This window comes from Babylonia areolata, chromosome 23 (genome assembly GCF_041734735.1).
Source record: "Babylonia areolata isolate BAREFJ2019XMU chromosome 23, ASM4173473v1, whole genome shotgun sequence".
Lineage (NCBI taxonomy): Eukaryota > Metazoa > Mollusca > Gastropoda > Neogastropoda > Buccinidae > Babylonia > Babylonia areolata.
The window spans coordinates 11,778,239-11,797,792 of NC_134898.1; the positions used below are offsets into that span (position 1 = coordinate 11,778,239).

The 19,554-nt window shown below is 37.0% G+C and overlaps 2 protein-coding genes across 5 annotated transcripts in view; one reads left to right on the forward strand and one right to left on the reverse strand.

The window, feature by feature from the left end:
- LOC143297772 (gamma-tubulin complex component 2-like) overlaps positions 1-8,338 on the reverse strand; it is a 40,612-nt gene extending 32,274 nt beyond the window's left edge. For all 3 annotated transcript variants that reach the window (XR_013057309.1, XM_076610250.1, XM_076610249.1), the window contains exons 1-5: positions 8,229-8,338; positions 4,108-4,180; positions 3,343-3,424; positions 2,766-2,857; positions 2,077-2,134 (exon numbers count right to left, since the gene is read on the reverse strand). Coding sequence is in view for 2 of the 3 variants with exons in the window: in XM_076610250.1 (XP_076466365.1) it covers positions 2,077-2,134; positions 2,766-2,857; positions 3,343-3,424; positions 4,108-4,160 (285 nt within the window). In the remaining variant the exon portion in view is untranslated. The remainder of the gene's footprint in view (positions 1-2,076; positions 2,135-2,765; positions 2,858-3,342; positions 3,425-4,107; positions 4,181-8,228) is intronic.
- Positions 8,339-8,544: 206 nt separating this feature from the next.
- LOC143297581 (transmembrane protein 138-like) lies at positions 8,545-19,326 on the forward strand. Of its 2 annotated transcripts, XM_076609982.1 has the most exons (6): positions 8,548-8,632; positions 9,225-9,240; positions 9,679-9,932; positions 10,817-10,988; positions 16,278-16,356; positions 16,612-19,326. In XM_076609982.1, exons 3-6 carry the CDS (start codon positions 9,808-9,810, stop codon positions 16,719-16,721), a joined length of 486 nt encoding a protein of 161 aa, XP_076466097.1. In that variant the 5' UTR covers positions 8,548-8,632; positions 9,225-9,240; positions 9,679-9,807; the 3' UTR covers positions 16,722-19,326. The 2 variants fall into 2 exon arrangements, with proteins under 2 accessions (XP_076466096.1, XP_076466097.1); XM_076609981.1 differs by lacking the exon at positions 9,225-9,240 and having other exon boundaries at positions 8,545-8,632.
- Positions 19,327-19,554: the final 228 nt, after the last annotated feature.

Here is a 19,554-nt window from a genome sequence, read left to right on the forward strand (position 1 = left end):
CAGCACAAACGGCAGAAAATTCTACGCGCATCTGTGCATTAAGAAGCACTCCCTGACTCATCTCGTTATACACATTCCGGCGGTACCGCAAGGCCCCGCCCCCTATCGCCTGGCCCGGTTGAGCATCATGATGTGGAGATGCGCCGTACCGTAGTTACTAAAAAAAAAAAAGCAGAGATGGTGCATAATAATAATAATAATACTAATAAAACATTTAGATTTTAACTTGTTTCTTTTAAATTGTTATTCATTGCGCTAGTTACGTAAACTTCACACTGAATGACGGTCAAACATTTAAAATCTGCTTTTTAGTACCTGCCTTTATAAAAAGGAGAGTACTATTACGATGGAAGCCATGTCGCAAAATTTATGTCTGTGTGTGTGTGTGTGTGTAAACACAAATGTGTGACAAGGGCTACATCAAGATCTACTGGATGTGTGTGTGTGTGTGTGTGTGTGTGTGTGTGTGTGTGTGTGTGTGTGTGTGCGTGCGTGCGTGTGTGTGCGTGCGTTTGTGTGTGTGTGTCTGTGTGTGTGTGTGTGTTTATTATGTGTGTTTCACAGTTTGTTTTGTCTACTTCATCGACGGTGAACTGGACTATGAATAGTCCAACAAGTATTTCTGTTGTGTAATTTTGATATTTTTTGTTGTTGCTTCTTCTTATTTCTTTTTTGTTGGGTTTTGTTTGTTGTGTGTGTGTGTGTGTGTGTGTGTGTGTGTGTGTGTGATATAATATTTCTGGGTTTTCTTACGTGGTTTCTTAAGTAGTTGATGTGTCGCTAGTATGTAGTTTGTATTTATATTTTGTTGTTGTTGTTTTGTTTTTAGTACTCTCCTTTTATAAAAAGGAGAGTACTGTTATGATGGACCAGTGCGAGAAATTTCCGTCTGAGTGTCTCTGTGTGTGTGTGTGTGTGTGTGTGTGTGTGTGTGTGTGTGTGTGTGTGTGTGTGTGTGTGTGTGTGTGTGAGTGTGTGTGTGTGTGTGTGTGTGTGTGTGTAAACACAAATGTGTGGCAAAGGCTACCACAAAATCTACTGGACCAATTGATCTAAAATTTGACACACAGTTCGGCATAATTCTAGTGATGATGCCCGGCCATTTAGATTGTCACTTCCGGTTCTGGGAGACTATTTCCGGTCCAAAAAACGGTTTGGGCGCTTAAGCACAATAACACAAGAACTAGATCTAGCCTATGGCTTTATTTGGCCTATGACTGCGTTGTCTTTCTGTGTTTCAAGTTACGTCTTACACCTCTGCAATTCGTTTCGACAAGCAGAGAAAAAAAATGACGTCCAATAATGACACGATTTGATGACGTAATCTCACTAGATTATCAACACCGCATTATCTGGGGAGAACTCATTGAATGATCAGGGAAGGGAAAAAGTTAATCTACATTATGTTTGCTGCTTTTATTGATCAACATATTCTTAGATGGAGGATAATTAACATTATCATTGTGAATTAATTACCAAGTTAGTGACGCATCCCGCTTATCATCAGATTCTGCGAATTTTCTGCCGTTAGTGCTGGTCTGCTCTTAACGACGTCACAGGCCATAAAATACTTTTTAACACGTTCATATTTTCTGCACCTTTGTGGTGGCTGAGAAAATGCTGTTGTTGAAGTTTACTTGTACACACACACACACATACAGGCACAAACATACTAAACAGGCTGAGCACAAAGACTTTCTTCACATGAGTTCCCCCTATCTCCCCTTTCCCAACACACACAAGAGAAGTGAAATATTCACAAATATTCAAATGCACATGCTGGATAAAAATTGATGAAAACAACATAAATCTAACTACACTATTTAAATGCAAATGATTTGATATATTTTCCGTACTTGTACAAAAGGAAAATTTGTCTTAAATTTATGTTTAATCTCACTCTCTTTTCCAACATCAGTGGGTCACAGAAAAGGTAGATGTATGCACATATGCATATGTCAGTGCATGTATTTATGTGTTCATCTGTCACATATGGTCTGGTTTACATATCAGTACTTTTGCATGGAATGTTAAAAGAAAAAAATTCTTCAAAAGGTTTCAAGACAGAATCATCACCTGCTGATCTTCGCTGAGCTTGGACAACAGACTGACAAGAGGATCCAAGTCACGAACACTGAAATCAGCAAAATATTTTTCCTACTGAAACTCAAGTATGTTTAACAACAACAAAAATCTTTTTCAAATAAATAACATATTTGCAGTTACTGTAAAGTGATATATAAACTTCCTTCAATGTTACCATGATTTAGTGATATTATCTGTGATCTTTAAGGCTGAAGCTTTGTTCTGCTAATGACCTCTCACTGAATCATATATAAACAGCTGTTTCAGGCACACATACGCCATAAACAGCTTGAAAATGTATTTGAATAATTGATGTATCAGTCAAAAACTGACAATTATTCAGTGATTTATGAACACCAGATGTGGTTTTTCTTTGTGAAAAATGGAAGTGTATGTACAAGAAATCACCTCTGTTAATAAATGGTGCTCATTACATTCACTGCTGTTAGCTGAAAATTCAGCATTGTTTCACTATGACCCTAAGACAAAAAGAAAGTGCAAGTTCTCAAGTAGACTTTAATGTTTTGTGAACCCTGTATATTGCTGTTGACCTTCTTTACATTTATTTCTTTTGTTTTATATCTATTTCATTTTTCTTAACTTTTATTCATTTGGTGTGGGAAAGATCTGAAATTAACCAACAACAGCAAAGGACAATTTTGAGCACAGCGATAACTTACTTTTTGGCTTTAAGTTCATCATACTTGGCAAAGAATTCAATGGGTGTTGGAGTAGACTCTCCAATTTTCCTTTTGGCATGATGAGAAGACACCTGTGCGAGTCAAAGCATGCAAATAAATCACACAAATTGGGGGGAAAGTTACAACAATAACATGCCTGGAAAAAAAAACAATATGTTAATAAAATACAAAAAATATATGTACTGACAGTGTTGATCTTTTCTTAGGAAGTTATGACCTAGTCTTATATTTCACTGATAAGCAATTTCTTTGCCTGATATATATATTCTCATTCCATTATCAACTATAGCTCTAGGGCTCTGTGTAGAACATTTAAAAATTAATGTCTTGATGACAATTAAAATTCTAGGTATTAATGTCTTGATAACAATTAAGAAAAAAGAAGCCAGGGTTTCCTTTTGATAAAGAATTTGTTTACAATATTAAAAAAAAAAATGCTAAAACACATTTCTATATAAATCTATTGTGTATAAGTGCTACACATTCTCAGCATCATCTTGTCAAAGAAAGCAAAATTAGAGAGGAAACAATGTCTACAAATGAATAAAATACAGACTTGTGTTGTGATGTATGGGGTGGTGTTTTTCAGCAACATCTCTGTGTAGACTTCCTCACCAATGGAATCTGATGACCTCACCCTGCACACACCATCAAACCTCAGTGAATTACAGCAGTATACTTTATGGCACCAATAAATTTCCCAGTAATTCCTTCTGTATTGATTTCTAAACAATTCTAATAGTAATATGATGACTCAAAAACTTTTCATGTCTTTTTAATGCACCATTCACACAACTTCACTCCTTAATTTAAAAAAATTAAGAATAATAGCTCCTACACTCCGCCATATCCTTACCTCCTCTCCCCCACCCACATATCCCTACCTTCTGCTTGGGAAAGTATTGTACACAGTGAAGATTAGCAGAATATAAATTACCTGACTACAAAATAATATATAGTCAAGTTAAGCAGTTCCATAAACATGATTCTGTGCATGCGTGCATGTGTGTGGATGCATGTATGTATTCCTAGTCCTATGTCCATCCTACAAAGTGTCAAACTAGTGAAACCACAGATCTGGTCACAGTGTATGCATGTGACATATATTGAGGTAGTTTTTTTGGGGTTTTTTCTTACACACACACACATGCACACACACACACACACAAACAAACACACGCAAGCAAACATATAACTTTAAATTTAATCACTACAAAGACTCATCATACACTTGTTTTATCTCTAAAAAGGCAGCAGATGAGAATGCATGAAAAATAAGTATCTGTAAACATAAAACAAGTACATAAATTTGATCACTCACCCAAGGAGATTCATCAATTCACTGACATGATGATGTACTTTGAATTCACTCATGATCACAGGTACCTCTGTTGCTGTAACAAGCAGATATATATCTAAGTAATATAGGTAATACAAACTGTGACTGCTGGAGTGTAGTGTAATATATAGTCATCATTGTAGTTTTACTGTGTAAACTATTTTATATCAATTTAATACATCTGTAGTCAACAAGTATTTGGCAGATTTCACAGTATTTGGGTCATAGATAACTCTTGATGTATGTGGCATCAATCTTGCAAGTTTCTGTCAATTTTGTGAACGTTTTACAATCTATAAATAATTAAATGTGAATAAAAAGCAGAATACTTAATATATGTCTTCCAAGTGTTATGCTTTATTTGCATGAGATGTGATGATGTGTGTATCATTCTGGTCATAAGAAAACAGATGGACACCATTGCCGTATTCCACACAAGCCTTACACAGAAGTCAAATAATTTCTTGCATATAACATATATTCCATACACTTTTTTTTAAATCAATAAATAACACATTATCTTGGGTGTTTTTCAAACCCCAGCAACAAACATTTCAAGACGTTTTTAACTCAACAAAAAAACACCAGCCCTGTTTCTGGAAGTCAGTCAACAATGGGTCACAAAATATGCTGTTTCCAACCTATTCCAATATTTTCATGCTCACATTATGAAAAGTCCTGATAGATCTTCACTCCTAGTCGTATTCCAATATTTGGAAAAAAAAAAAAAAGTAAAAAGAAAAAAAGTTGAGCCCATCTCTACATTTTTCATGACCTTCACCCCACTTTCACTGTTTCTGTCGAGATACTTTCAACTATAGTATAACATCTGGTTAATCTTGAACTTGCACACACTGGTTGTTGCCCTTCACAGCATGCCTTGCAATAACGGACTGGCTGATGTAAATAAATGTCGCCTTTCTCTACTCAACTCGGGCTCAAGTGTTGACGACACTGAAGATTGAGTGATTGTTACACTTTCATTCAAGAGTAAAACAAAAAGTGATGACCCAGATATGGTTGAGTGCTCTGCACATGCATATTTGTCCACTGCATGCTACAGGAAAGATACGACTGAATCTTTTATGACATCCAAACCATCTTCGTCACAGAACTGTGACTTTTGGGGTTTTTCAGAAGATTTAATACCATGTATTGCACTTAATATCATACTATCATACAGGACCAAGAAGATTCTTCCATGGCTTCATTGTATTTCATATTCCAAAAAACTCAAACCATGTATTTTCTTGCAGTCCTGATAGGCATAGACCACAAACATGTGGTCAGGATAAGCAGAGACAGCTGTAATGTCCATCAATGTTTCAACAATGAAGTGTCTGCTATCCTTCGCAATACTATAATCATTTTAGCAACCTATCTCAGATAAGAAAAAAATCCCAGAAAAGTGCTACTGCATTATATTTTTTGTGATATGGCAGTCTGCATAGGAAAGTACAGAAAGATACTATAAAATCTGCAATCTTTCAATCAATAGCAGAAGTCTGTCACAAATGATGACAATGTCAGTGGCTCCAGAGATAAAGAGAAGAGAGGAATGGAGTCACTGTATCCTGGGTGAGTTTCAGTTTCAGTTTCAGTAGCTCAAGGAGGCGTTACTGCGTTCAGACAAATCCATATACGCTACACCACATCTGCCAAGCAGATGCCTGACCAGCAGCGTAACCCAACGCGCTTTGTCAGGCCTTGAGAAAAAAAAAAAAAAAAAGAAAAATAAAAATAAATAAAAAAGGGAAAAAAGGGTGAATGGGAGCTGTGGCTTGCCCATGGACGACGATGCAGGAGGAACTCAGGGTGACAAGTCCTGACCATGACTGAGCTGTTTAGCTGACGGAATGATACTGAACCTCACCAAGCGGCGTTATTTTGAGGTATACTCCCTTGGCCTTTGATTTTCCCAAAGTCTACCCAGAAGGCAGTGAGGCAATGTCCCCATAACTCTAAGACTTGTGGAAGGTCTGCCTTCCTGTGCAGGTCCAAACCTACAGTCACCACCATATAAAATTTAAGTATCAATTTAAGTATATTTCAGTTTCAGTTTCACTTTCTCAAGGAGGCGTCACTGCGTTCGGACAAATCCATACACGCTACACCACATCTGTTGAGCAGATGCCTGACCAGCAGCATAACCCAACGCGCTTAGTCAGGCCTTGAGTGCATGCTTACATATTTGTGTACCTATGAAAGTGGATTTCATTTTACGTAATTTCGCCAGAGGACAACACTCTCGTTGCCATGGGTTCTTTTTCAGTGCGCAAAGTGCGTGCTGCACACGGGACCTCGGTTTATCGTCTCATCCGAAAGACTAGACGCTCAGTTTGATTTTCCAGTCAAACTTAGGAGAAAGGGCGAGAGCGGGATTCGAACCCACACCCTCACGGACTCTCTGTATTGGCAGCTGAGCGTCTTAACCATTCTGCCACCTTCCTCCTGCGTTCAGACAAATCCATATACGCTACACCACAGTATATGAGTATATGATACTTGCCATTCTGTATTGGCAGCTGAGCGTCTTAACCATTCTGCCACCTTCCTCCTGCGTTCAGACAAATCCATATACGCTACACCACAGTATATGAGTATATGATACTTGCCATCAATAATGGATTCCTTTGTAATGGACCATCAAGAAACACACATGGACACACGGACAATTTGCCCCATACACACATAATTATCAATTCATTTATAAGATGCTGTTACCTAATTTTGTGTTTTGAAACATCACAAAGTAAAAACTAAAAGTCTGCAGAACGGGTGAGCAGACGAACTTTTTTCATGTTTTATTTTTTCACAATTAATATGAAAACAGATTTGTTGGGTTAAGTCGCACATTGCCGATTTGTTGAACGCACACGCGTGTGCATGTATCATTTATTATCATTATACAAAAATAACACCAAGACATAGGACTTCTGAAAGTTGTGACCAGTTAACCCGGAGAGCGCGATGAGCCACGATCGTGGCTTTCCCGGTAAAGTGCGATGGGCCACGATCGTGGCTCTGTTTACATAAGGTCCGACATCGTACGGCTATGCTCGGCAGCCTTCGTAAAACTGCCTCGTTCTGGTGTTACTGCCTCCCTGCTTGTGTTTGCACAAACTTTGGCCGAGTTTATAAGTCCAGATCTTCGTATTTTTTGTAAACAATGAGTGACACTGAAGTTGACAAAGCTCAGGAAATGAGTGACCTTGTCACTAGTGATGATTCATTTGCTAACAGGGATTCTGGTGAAAACGGCTTTGTTATTTTGACACTTGGGCATGCTGGCTTGCTTGTTGTTCATTCAGTTTTGTGTCTCCAGCCACAAAAACTGGGGGGTGGGTGATGGGGGTGGGGAGGGGTGGTAAAGTGGGTTAGGCATGGGTCTATTGTGATTTCTTGACCAAATCAAGCTAGAAAACTGGAAATTATTTTGATTTAAAGCATTCTTGCTGCTTTTGAAAGCAACATGAGCTAAAAGAAAACATTTATTTCTGTTTTTGCCTGTGATTGCATAAAGTATTGTAGATGTGCGCGTGCGTGGCGTCGGTGGGTGTGTCTCAAACAAATAATACAGTGCTTATAATTTCATTGTTTCAGTTATATTCATTTCATGATTCTGCAGCCAGAACATTTTCTGCACAGTTTAATGCCAATTTTGATATTTTGACTCTATAAAAGATGTGAAAATACCTATAAACATTGTGGTTGACATTTTTGGAAAACAAGTTTGCAAAATTTGTTGTTTATATCCTGTGGAATATCTCCAACTACTTACAAGGTACAGCCTTTTTCTTACTTTTATCTGATTCTTCATTCACTCTACTTTCCAAAAATGTATAGGTTTACCTATTTATTCTTACTGATAAGCATACAAATGCCCCAAATCAGAGCACAGGTAGCGGAGGCAAACTATCCCTTTGTTTTAAGCATGATTTCTGGAAGTATGTTTTATTATATCCAGCACTTTGAGGGTTAATTGTCGATCAGCAGTCAGCTGCAATGCCTCCATTCAGCAGAGCAAAACTGTGATACTTACAAAAAATATGTTCACTCGAACAATCACACATGCGTGAAAATATACAATAATATATAATTACCAGTTTCAGCACTAACAGGTTTTATCCTCACAGCTTCTGAACCAACAAGTTACGAATTGTTTGGATGTCGTCAAAGTTGAGTTGATTCCCGCGCCATGTTTGTTTCATTACATGAGAGATGATTCGAAAAGCAAAATGTTTCGTCTCAAATAGCCCTTTGAAATAAAAATTCGCTAACTAATGGAATCATGACAATTAAATAATATTTTTGTTTATTTCTCCGCAATGCTGATGTCATTTACTTCGCAAGTAAGCGTATGCAACACAAAAGCTTTTTGCGCTTTAGCCGCAGCTCACGCGAGATTTTGTATCGACTGTAAACAGTATGGCGGGCGCAGTGCTGGAAGGAGTTTGAACATGTTTTCTTACTTTCAGTTACCGCTTCCAGTCAGATTTTCGCACTGGTGAGATGACAGAAAGCCTTTTGTATTTGTTCTTGTGCTTGTTATGAATCACCCGGTTGTTATGATTTTGAAAGTTTTCCATTTCCAGAAAGAATCCAGGTCCATAACTGGACACAACATTGACACTCGATCTGTAACCGTGAAGACATAATAACATTTTTGACATTGTTTGGCCAAGAAAAAAACCGAGGAAATTAATAGAACTGATTAACAGTTACTTGTAGTAAACCATTTTAATTTTCCCTGCACCAAGATGATGTTTAGCTGATTTTTTGTGAAGTTGTTTGTTGGTTCCGACGTGGATTGAAGAAAAAAAAAGGGTGAAAAAAGTACATGAATAATGGTATTTTTATGTTAAAGGATTTCACAAGTAGCCATCATTTTCATGCTTTTTCTGGTAAAGTGATGCTTCTTTCTGATAAAAATAAAATCCATGGCTATATATATTACTTGCCACTTGTTGTTTTTTCTTGTTTTATGTTTATTTCTCCAAATAGCAGTGACTTTTACTGTTAATTGTAAGATCAGTAAACAGTCATAGTACTTGTTGGTGTTCACAGTCCAGTCATGGAGTGGCATTTTTGTGTTGCAGACCTCACACCGGAAAGGTAATGGAGGTGGATTGGTGCCAGCCTGCCTTCTTTTTGCCTTCATATTTTCTTGACCAGCTGTTTGGTTTGCTCCTGATCTCATTGGCTTGCTTGATCCCATCATGCACACTCTTATCTGCATGGAGTAGTGTCCCCAGCAATGTAAATTCTTGTTTAAGCAGTCAACAGTCTGCCTTTCATGGATTGATAGAGAAAGATGCCAAACTTTTATTTCCTAATAAAAGTGGGTTTCAAATAAGAAGGGGCAAATCTCAATCAGCCTGTCTCATTAATTTACTGCAGTTTTCCTGCTGATTTTCTGGAGATTCTACTGCTTTTCCTTTACTTGATCAATGTTTTCAGGTTGGTAGATCAGATTTTAATAACTCGGATAAACCCTTGCTCAGTTTTCCTGTTGTTCCTGTTGTGTAAAAATGATCACTTTGATTGTTACAGAATTCTTGGGACTTAGCACATGACACAATGAAGCCAGCAGTCATCATATCCCACTAGACATCGTGATTTTGTGAGTTGAAGAGACTGGCAGCTGGGCCTGGCACTGGGTGGGATACATAGAAAGTCAAGATGCTGGTGGGGCGGTATCGACCCATCCTGTACTTGCAGTACTTGTTGCTGGTGGTGGATATCTTCTTGAACACCTTCACAGAAATGCTGCGCTTCAAAAATGTTATTCTACTGGTCTTATATGTGTGAGTGTCAAAACTTTCCTTGTGCACCTCTGTCTATTTCTCTCTATGCTCCTTAGCTTGAGTTCATCAATTTGTCATGACATGATTATTAATGTCATAAATACACATGAGAATCTGTGTGCACATGCAAACACCCAAGTTCCAAAGCCTAAAGTAGGAATATTTGAAACTAAAAGTTAGTGAATAAATCTTTAGATTATAATTGCAGATAGTGCGTCTGATTTTAGTTCTGGTTCCAGGTAAATTGACATGGTAGACTTCATCACATGTAACAGTAGCAGTCATCAGGCTAGAGACAAGCAGAGAGTTTGACTTTCAATTTGAGGGTCCTGCACTGGAATTACGGTCAAGACACTTGGTGGGTTGAAGATGGGGAAAAGTGTTGGGTTTTTTTTGTGATTATTCCAGCTTTACATGTATGTAGACCTGCTGATATCTTCATCCTGTGTGTGAGCACATGCATGCTGATGATCAAATATTCATTATATGTATTAAAGATCCCATATCCCATGGAAACGTGAACATACCTAACGTGCACCCCTTTGAAAATGTAGTATGGCTGCCTAAATGGTGGAATAAAAAAAATGTCTTCAGATTGGTAGGAAAAACTAAGGGCCAAATGACCCCTGGCAGCTGAACATAAGGGGTCAGAAAATAAAGGTCATGGGTCAGTCAGTATGAAGGCATGCAGACACCTGCTGTCAGTTAGGTTCGTATAAGAGAGAGAGATAAATTAAATTATGTATTCAGAAATAAACTGTGTCCATTTGTCTGCACTACGTTAATGAATGCTTTTCTCGGTACCATCACTGTTGTGAGTGTTAAATAGCATTATTACTCGGGTCTTCCTCTGTGCAGCAGATATATTGTGATTTTTGTTGCAGGGTTCAGGACATCTGCATCGTATTTGCCGTCATCATCATCTTCTTGCTGTTCTTCAACACCTTCATCTTCCAGGCAGGCCTTGTCAGCATTCTGGTCAGCAAGTTCAAGGCCCCCATCTGCATCACCTTCATCTACTTCTCCCTCTGTCTTGGCCTGCATGTCTGGACTATGGTCAGTGTATGTGTGTGTGAGCGCATCTTCAGTATACATGTGAATGTGCATTTTTGTGTGTAAGCCATTATGTTTTTTGTTTGTTTGTGTATGTGCTTATTGTTTTAGGCCCATCAATAGTTCATGCATTTATATTGATGTGCTCAGTTTACATACATGCATGATATAGACCACATTTATGCTTTATTTACAATGATAATGTGTGATAGGTTTATGCGATCATGCCAGTGTGTAAAACTTTTATGCCAGTGAACATGTATACATACAATATGTACACCATTGCTTTGTGTGCATACATTCACATGCAAATACACATACTTACATTGTGATGTCTGCATCTATATTTCTGTACACACGCACACAAACACACACACACACTGCACAAGTTATTGCACATTACAGCCATATTAGACATGCAGACATACATTTCACGCATTAAATACTGGGTAAACACATTCTAAAGCTGAACGACAAGAAAACAGAAGCACTGCTGATTAAGTCTTTAAGATCATCTTTCCAAGACAAAGCACTCACTACTATATGCGTAGGTGAGATAAGCATCCCCTTCACAGTAGATGCAGAAAATCTTGGTATCACTCTCTCAAGTGATATGTCCATGGACAAGCATGTTTCTAATGTCTGTAAGTCAGCATACACAGAACTCTGCCACATTGCTTCTATTCGTCACTTCCTGTCTGTTGATACAACCAAATCTCTCGTTTGTGCGTTAGTCTTCTCAAAATTGGATTATTGTAATTCTCAGCTTGCTGGTTCTCCACGCTGCATTGTTCATAAACTGCAGAAAGTCCAAAACTCAGCTGCCTGTCTTGTGACCAAGAGTGACCAAATTGTGCCTCTTCTGAAACAACTCCACTGGTTGAGGATACAGTCCAGGATTGAATATAAACTCTCCACATATTGCTTTCGCGCTTTCTTCTTCACCAAACTGTCTTTCTGATCTCATAACTATTCACATTCCAACAAGACAAACTGTGTTCACCATCAGACAGTCGCATTCTACAAATTCCCTCTGTTAAGGCAAAGTCCTTCAGTCTTCTTCTTCTTCTGCATTCACTCGTATGCGCACGAGTGGGCTTTTACGTGTATGACTGTTTTTACCCCGCCATGTAGGCAGCCATACTCCGTTTTCGGGGGTGTGCATGCTGGGTATGTTCTTGTTTCCATAACCCACCGAACGCTGACATGGATTACAGGATCTTTAACGTGCGTATTTGATCTTCTGCTTGCATATACACACGAAGGGGGTTCAGGCACTAGCAGGTCTGCACATATGTTGACCTGGGAGATCGTAAAAATCTCCACCCTTTACCCACCAGGCGCCGTCACCGTGATTCGAACCCGGGACCCTCAGATTGAAAGTCCAACGCTTTAACCATTCGGCTATTGCGCCCGTCAAAGTCCTTCAGTCAAAAGATCCTTTGCATTTACTGCCCCTGTCCAGTGGAATGCCTTGCCATATGTATTAAGACACTCCCAGTCCATTTTCATCTTCAAAACCAATTTCAAGACTCATCTGTTTAACTCTTTCACTGTCATAGGTGACTTTAGTTGACTAGACAGTGCACTGCTATAGGCGACTTTATTTGACATCGAGGGGTCATGTTAAAAAGACCACTTTTCAATTGTAACAAAGCTTGAGAGCTGCAGTCACTAATAGAATGATGACTAACCTTTGCCCCCTGACAGAGTTTGCAGTGAACAAGTCCCATTGTGTTGATTTTACATGAACCGAAGCCTGTGACTGAAACAGTGAAAGCATCGTATCTAAAATATCTGGCCCAATCAAGGCCCTACTGTTTACAACTGTTTCAGACGAAGGAGCCCAATCGAGGCTTTATAATGTTTTGAATTTTTTTAATGGTACCTAATTTTCATTATGTTATAAGCTAAAAAATATCTCAGCTGACCGTTCCTCTCTCCACTGTATCCCAATAAATGCTAAGTGTGTTGCTTTGCTCGCAAGCAGAAGAGTAATTTTTTTCAGGACTGTTCCACGTGAACAGTGCGTGTCAGCAATGGCATCTGACGCTGTTTCTTCCCAGTCACAAAGCAGGCAACTGTGCCAGACAAAGGAGTGTGATAGGGGCTTTAGAATGTTCTGAATTCAAGTTGTTTCCAACTCAATTGTGCTTTCCTATATTAGTTTTTTATTCATCAGTGTGTAAAAAAATTCAAACAAAACGGATAGCATAAGGGAGAAAGCTATATATTTTATGCCCAACTACCTCATTGTGTTACTGATCAATTTGAAAATTTTCATTTCAGAACTTTTAACATATCATATATGTTTTTATTTGGTTTTTGTTTGCAATTTTTTTTTTTAAACTAACCCTTATAAATGGGTAGTTTGTGGGGAGGATCAGGGGAGCAAACTGGCTGTACTGGGTGAAGTATTGTGATTGGTTTTAGATATTATGCTGCTGTGTTTGTTTGGGGAGAGGATGACAGTGGTTTTAGGTATTGTGATTTTAGCATGTGATGCATGAGACCAGTTTTTAAGTATTGTGATGTTGTTTTAAGTATTATGGTATCACTATTGGTATTGGATGCTGCGATATGTGGAATGTGCATTGTTTGGGTATTGTGGTGTGTGATTTGTGTGGTGAGAGTGGTGTTGTGTGTGTGGATTTGTGTGTGTCTGAATTTGTTTTGTGTTTGGCTGAATGTCTGTAAGTTTACGGATGTTGGTTTTTCATTTTGTGTTTAAATGTATATTTTACTCACTGGGTTTTACACTGTACAGCACAATTGAGCATGAGGGTGCTGTGTGGATTGGATTATCATTATTGTTATTATTACTTTTGATGCAGTGTCTTGTTATAATTTGTCAAATTTGCTTCTTTTGTTGGATCAACACACGTTTCAAATTCAAATTCAAATTCAAAAACACTTTATTAATCCACATGGAAATTAACGTGTGCAATCACAGGCTCGTTGTAGACACCAACATAAAAATTAACATATGTACCATACAATACACTAAAACAAGTCATATAAAAATTCTCAGTAGCTGACTAAAACAACCCCACACCCCCACACATGCGCACACATTAAGACAATAAAATATTGCACAGCAATGTATACTGACAGAAAACATCCAGCAAATAAAATATAAATATTTAACTCTCACCCTCACCCCCCCCCCCCCCTCTCCCACATACGTGTAAAGACAAGGAAGTGTACAACAATGTTTAACACACACAAAAAAATCCAACAAATAGATTGTATATAAATGTAAAATGCACACACACACACACACACACACACATACATGCACATGTTAAGACAATAACGTATTGCACAACAATGTAAACAAATAAAAACATCCAGCATATTAGAACATCCATCAAATAAATCGTGTTTATAAGTAAAATGCACACACACACACACACACACAAACATACACACGTTAGACAATAATGTATTGCACAACAGTGTAAACAAATAAAGACATCCGGTATATTAGAACATCCATAAAATAAATCGTGTTTATAAGTAAAATGCAAACACACACACACACACACACACACACACACACACATGCATGCATGAAGGCTTGTGCGCCTGCACTCTCTCACAACATATATCACACCAATAAAATCTTTATATATATATATATATATATATATATATATTATTTTATTTGTTTAAATTGGAACTGTTCTAATTGCAAAGCTCTGAGCAAAATCATTTGATTAGACTTGCCTTTATTATTACTAACCTAAGTGTTAAACATTGTTTCTCTCTCCCAGCAAAGACGTGTAGCAATGGAAGTATGTTTTTTTTTTGTGTGTGATGTATGTTGAGATTATGGCTGACTGAGGAAAAGGGGTTTCTTTTGCTTTTTTTTTTTTTTTTTTTTTTGGTTCAGGCAGGACAGATCTGAAAGGATTTGTTTCTCGTTGTTTTGGATGGAGACAAAATAATTGGTTTTCAGGGATTAACTTGTTTCCATTTTGTTTAGAGACAAACTAAACGGTTTTCAGGGATTCATTTATGTCTGGTTTGGTTGCCTTAGCATACAAAACAATTGTTATTCATTGTCCTTTGAGTGCCTTTGATTGGGAGTTTTTGTATAGGTAGTGATCAGCTTTAGTTATTTCTTAATGGATTCTATACAAACCTGAAGCTGTATGGCACCATTGGTTTACTAAATAACTAACCAGTGTGGACTTTGTGTTGAGTTGTGGGAATGGTAGTACAGATGGTTTAATTCTTAATGAATTGTTTTTTGTATGATGTGGTGGCTTATTTACACAGTTTGAAATGTATTTAAAGCACTGACAGATTTCAGTGTAATAGGCCTTGAGATAAGTTGTGAAACAAAGAGATTTTGTTGTAATATTTTAACATGTGTTGGGTTGTTTTTTTTTTTTAATGTTTAACCCCCTTTTTCATTTTGATAGTGTGATGATCCTGTGTGGGAAAGGTGTAATTAACTTCAAATTATTTAGTACTTACATCTTCCACGTTAAAAAAAAAAAAAGTAGTTTGGACACCAGATTATAAGAATTAATGAGCTTTTAATTCATAATGTAAGGCAAGTGAGGTAAACATAAAAATACAGCATAGAATATTCCTAAAGTGTTTGTTGAATTATTTTTAGATACTCAAGAATATTTTTGCAGGTTGGTATAAAAGTACAGTAGTTGGCAGTGCTGAATGTTTGTATTTGAACTGGAAAGATCAACTGAGGTCATGTGTGTTGCTGTGGTTTTGTTCAGTGTTTGCTCTTGAAAATATACATATATAAAATTGTTGAGGGACTTTTGCAAAACGTTTTTCAGTAGTTCAAACGACTTGTCAACTATTGATTGAATCAGTGTCTTGGTTTTGGTTTCTTATAGTTCTTTATCATCTTGATATTATTAGCTTTCTTCTTTTCTTTTGTCTTCTAATTATTGATTTCAGTCATAGCTTCTGATATCTTATGCCTTTGATATTGTTCAGTCTAAAACTTTTATCATTTCTCAATTTAATGTGAAGTTCACATACAGACAGCAATAGCAATATTGGAACAGAGGAGAACAAAAAAGATGACAACAACAACAAAACAAAACATTAAGGACAAAAAACACTTTTCAGACAATTGGAAATTGAGTATGCATACAACTGTGTTGGTTTGAATTGCCATGTGTATTGGTGACATTGACATTCATGTAATCTGTCACAATAAAACTGTATAAACATAGACATCTGATGTATCTGTCATTTAAATAGTTTATCTTTTAGAGTCATGTTTTTTGTTGTTGTTTTTTCCACACACAGGAAAGGAGGTGGGGAGACATTGACAAGTTCATGTGGGACAATAAAGGCTACCAAGCCCTCTTCATTATACAGCGTACATGTAAGTACAAGTATTCACCGTTTATGTATACATTGATTAAACATTATGATTGCCTCTCTTTCTCTTCTTTTTTTTTTTTTTTTTTAAACCAATGGTGGAAGATAATGTACTTGTGTGAACAATGCATTAAGCTTTTGAACAAGCTCCCATAAGTAATATGAGCTGTTTGAAACAGTGTCTTATTTTCTCCTCTGTCTTGAAAGATGACCGGAGATAATCATTTCCTGTTTCTCAGTTTGTTGTCTTCTTATTCAGGCGCTGTACTGCACTACTACTTCTACAAGCGAACAGCGCTGAAGCTGGGAGACCCACGCTACTACCAAGACTCAGAGTGGATCCACCGAGAGTTTGAACGCAGAAGATAAGGGCACCTGCAGGAGAATGATAGTGTGTAACAGTACTCTGTATTCAGCATTGTCGTGGGTTCAGGTCTCCTGATACATTTTACATTCGTGATACCTTCAGTGCCTGGTGATGAAAGCCGACCATAGGAACACTAGTGTAACTTTTGGATGCTGATTCAGCATTCAGCGTATATCAAAAGCAGAGAGACTGGTGATATTTTATCTTCAGTTTTGTGTTTGCATTCTTATGACATGTAGATCTGATTCATGGTTTTGAGCTTGTGTATGATGATACGTTTGTATTGTATTTATGTGTGAGTGTGCATGTACATTTGTACTTGCTGTGTCAGTGTGAGGGTGGATGTCAGTATGTGTGTGTGTGTGTGTGTGTGTGTGTGTGTGTTGGTGTTGTATTCCACAAGAGTCATTTGCTCATCGATGCTTCCAACCTGCTATTTGAATATTGTACTGCCTTATTTCAGAAGTACCTTAGAACAGGGTGTGTTTGTGATTATGTATACATTTTCCTTTCTAGTGAGCAAGATGTTTTGATGTCAGCTTCGTTAGTTCTTTTTATGTGTTCTTGAAACCCCACTACGTTAGTGGAAGAATGTTTTGCATGCTTGGATGCTGTTGTCTGTTTTTAATGTACTTGATAGTGTGCCTTGTACATTTAAAGTTAATTCAGCAACTGAGAATATTGATATTTTACTTTTTTTTCTTTTTTTAATAGCTCAAATGTCATGACAGAAATGGACTTGTTTTTCATCTTGGATAATGCACACAGAGATGTAATTTGTATGAGATTACCAAATTGATAAGTTTCCATTTATCTTCAGAGAAAATAAAAAGCAGGAACAGGAAGTTCCTTGTAAACTCTGTTGTTTTCCCTTTCTTAAAAAACAAAACAAAAAACAGAAAAAAAAAACAACTACTATGAAATAAGATAATCTGTTACAGACCAAACCAGTGTTTCAATCCAAGTTTTTTTCATTCATTGAAAAATGGGATGCACAGTAACAGAGGGTTTGAAATTGAAATTGATGTGAAGGTAATGAAATCTTTTGTTGGCAGTCTTCACACAGTTTCGAAAATTGAATTTATATTAAATTTCATATTGGAATGCAATGTTTCCGTCCACCTTTTTTTTTTTTCTTCTTTCCATTATTTGTATCCACTGGATTTAATGTTTCCTGCTCTATATTGTAGCCATATTATCACTGCTTTATGTTTGCAAGGCTCTTAATGTATCAACAGTTACAAAATTCATTCTATAGTTGATTGACACATATCTTGAGTGGTTTCATACTTACACAGTTGGAGAACGTTATTTTATGTTTTGTAATGATTGTATTTGTTTTTTATACTAGTTAAAGAAGTCCACTCTGCAAAAACATATTCACGTGCTAGCCTTGCTGGTTATCAGGGATCTTTCAGTTATTTGATGATTTGTCATCAGGAAGTGTTGTTGCATGATCCCTTGAAGTCCATGGGAAAAAGAAAAAAAGTATCAAGACAGTGTTCTGTTAATTACAGATTATCACTAACGTATTATAACAAACATTATTGAAGTATTCTACTGCTGGAATTTTAGAAAGTAAACATTGTGGTAGGCTTTTTTGAAAATATTTTTTTTTCTATAATGTTTGTTTATAGGTATTATTGTTGTTTTTCTTTTAACAAATCACATAAAGCAGCAGAGGTCAGGTAGCATGTGTTTTTCCAAGACAGCTTTTTTTTTCATTTGTGCTGCTATATTGTTAAGATCATTTCCAGGTCAACAAACCTAAGTTGCATGGGTACAATGTTAATGCTCATTTTGCTTTTTCTCAAAACATTTCTGACTCAGTAGGGAAAGGAAAAATAAGCAGAGTGTAGAAAATGTGTATTGTTTTTATGAAAGATTTGTTCACATTATTTGAATGTGTGCAAACTGAGTATAAGCTATTGAAACATTATTGTCCACTCCGTCCAAATGTTAAATATTTATGTTCCTTTTTTGTAAGAAAAGAGGGGATAGTGATGTTAGGTGTAAGTATGTATTTTTGTGTGTATGTCTTTTATGGATATGTAACTTTTGAATTATAATTGTTGGCATTTGTATTTAAACTATTCATATTTATTCACACTATTTAATTTTGTGGTGTGTGTGTGTGTGTGTGTGTGTGTGTGTGTGTTTGCATACATGTATGGCTTTGTGTGCATGGCCTGAATTTAGAAAACATGGTTGTGATTTTAAATGGTGATTTTTGGCGCACCATGATTTTCAGGTTTGTTTGTTTATTCAAATCAATATTTCTTTTACGTCTGTTTATGCCATGCAAAATTCCAATAATCACACTTGGATGAGGGGACTATTTTTGTCTCTTATTGTTAATAGTATTTTGTAACTGTTCATAGTAAATGATATTACTAATGAAATGATTGTCAGCTATGAATAAATTTCATTTAAAAAGCATTTTAAATGTGTTCCATGTTTTGCATTACCAGATGCCAGTTATGACAAAAAAGTGGAAAAGAAAACCCTAACAGAGTGGTCTTCAGTTGCTTAAAATAATCTTTGACTGAATGTAGCGGTTGAGGCAAAAATGAATTATGAACATGTAAATGGATGAGAATTGTTTCTGAAAATGAAAGTGTTGCAGGCAACACACACACACACACACATTCTAAAATCAAGGCATATGTAATATGGTGTCGTCCATGCCACCTTTGTGTATGTGTGTGTTCATGTGACCACGTAACAGGCCTGTTCAAGACTTTCCTTATCTCAGTCTTTGATCATGGCAGCGTCAAAGCTGCCTCTGTCTCTGTGTGTGTTGGGGGGGAGGGTGGGGGTGGGGATTGTGAGGAG

Coding starts and splice junctions, on each gene's coding strand:
- LOC143297581 (XM_076609981.1), top strand. CDS start 9,808: ATGCTGGTGGGGCGGTATCGACCCATCCTGTACTTGCAGTACTTGTTG. Junction 10,989..16,277: donor GCCTGCATGTCTGGACTATG/GTCAGTGTATGT, acceptor TTCCACACACAG/GAAAGGAGGTGGGGAGACAT. Junction 16,357..16,611: donor CTTCATTATACAGCGTACAT/GTAAGTACAAGT, acceptor CTTCTTATTCAG/GCGCTGTACTGCACTACTAC.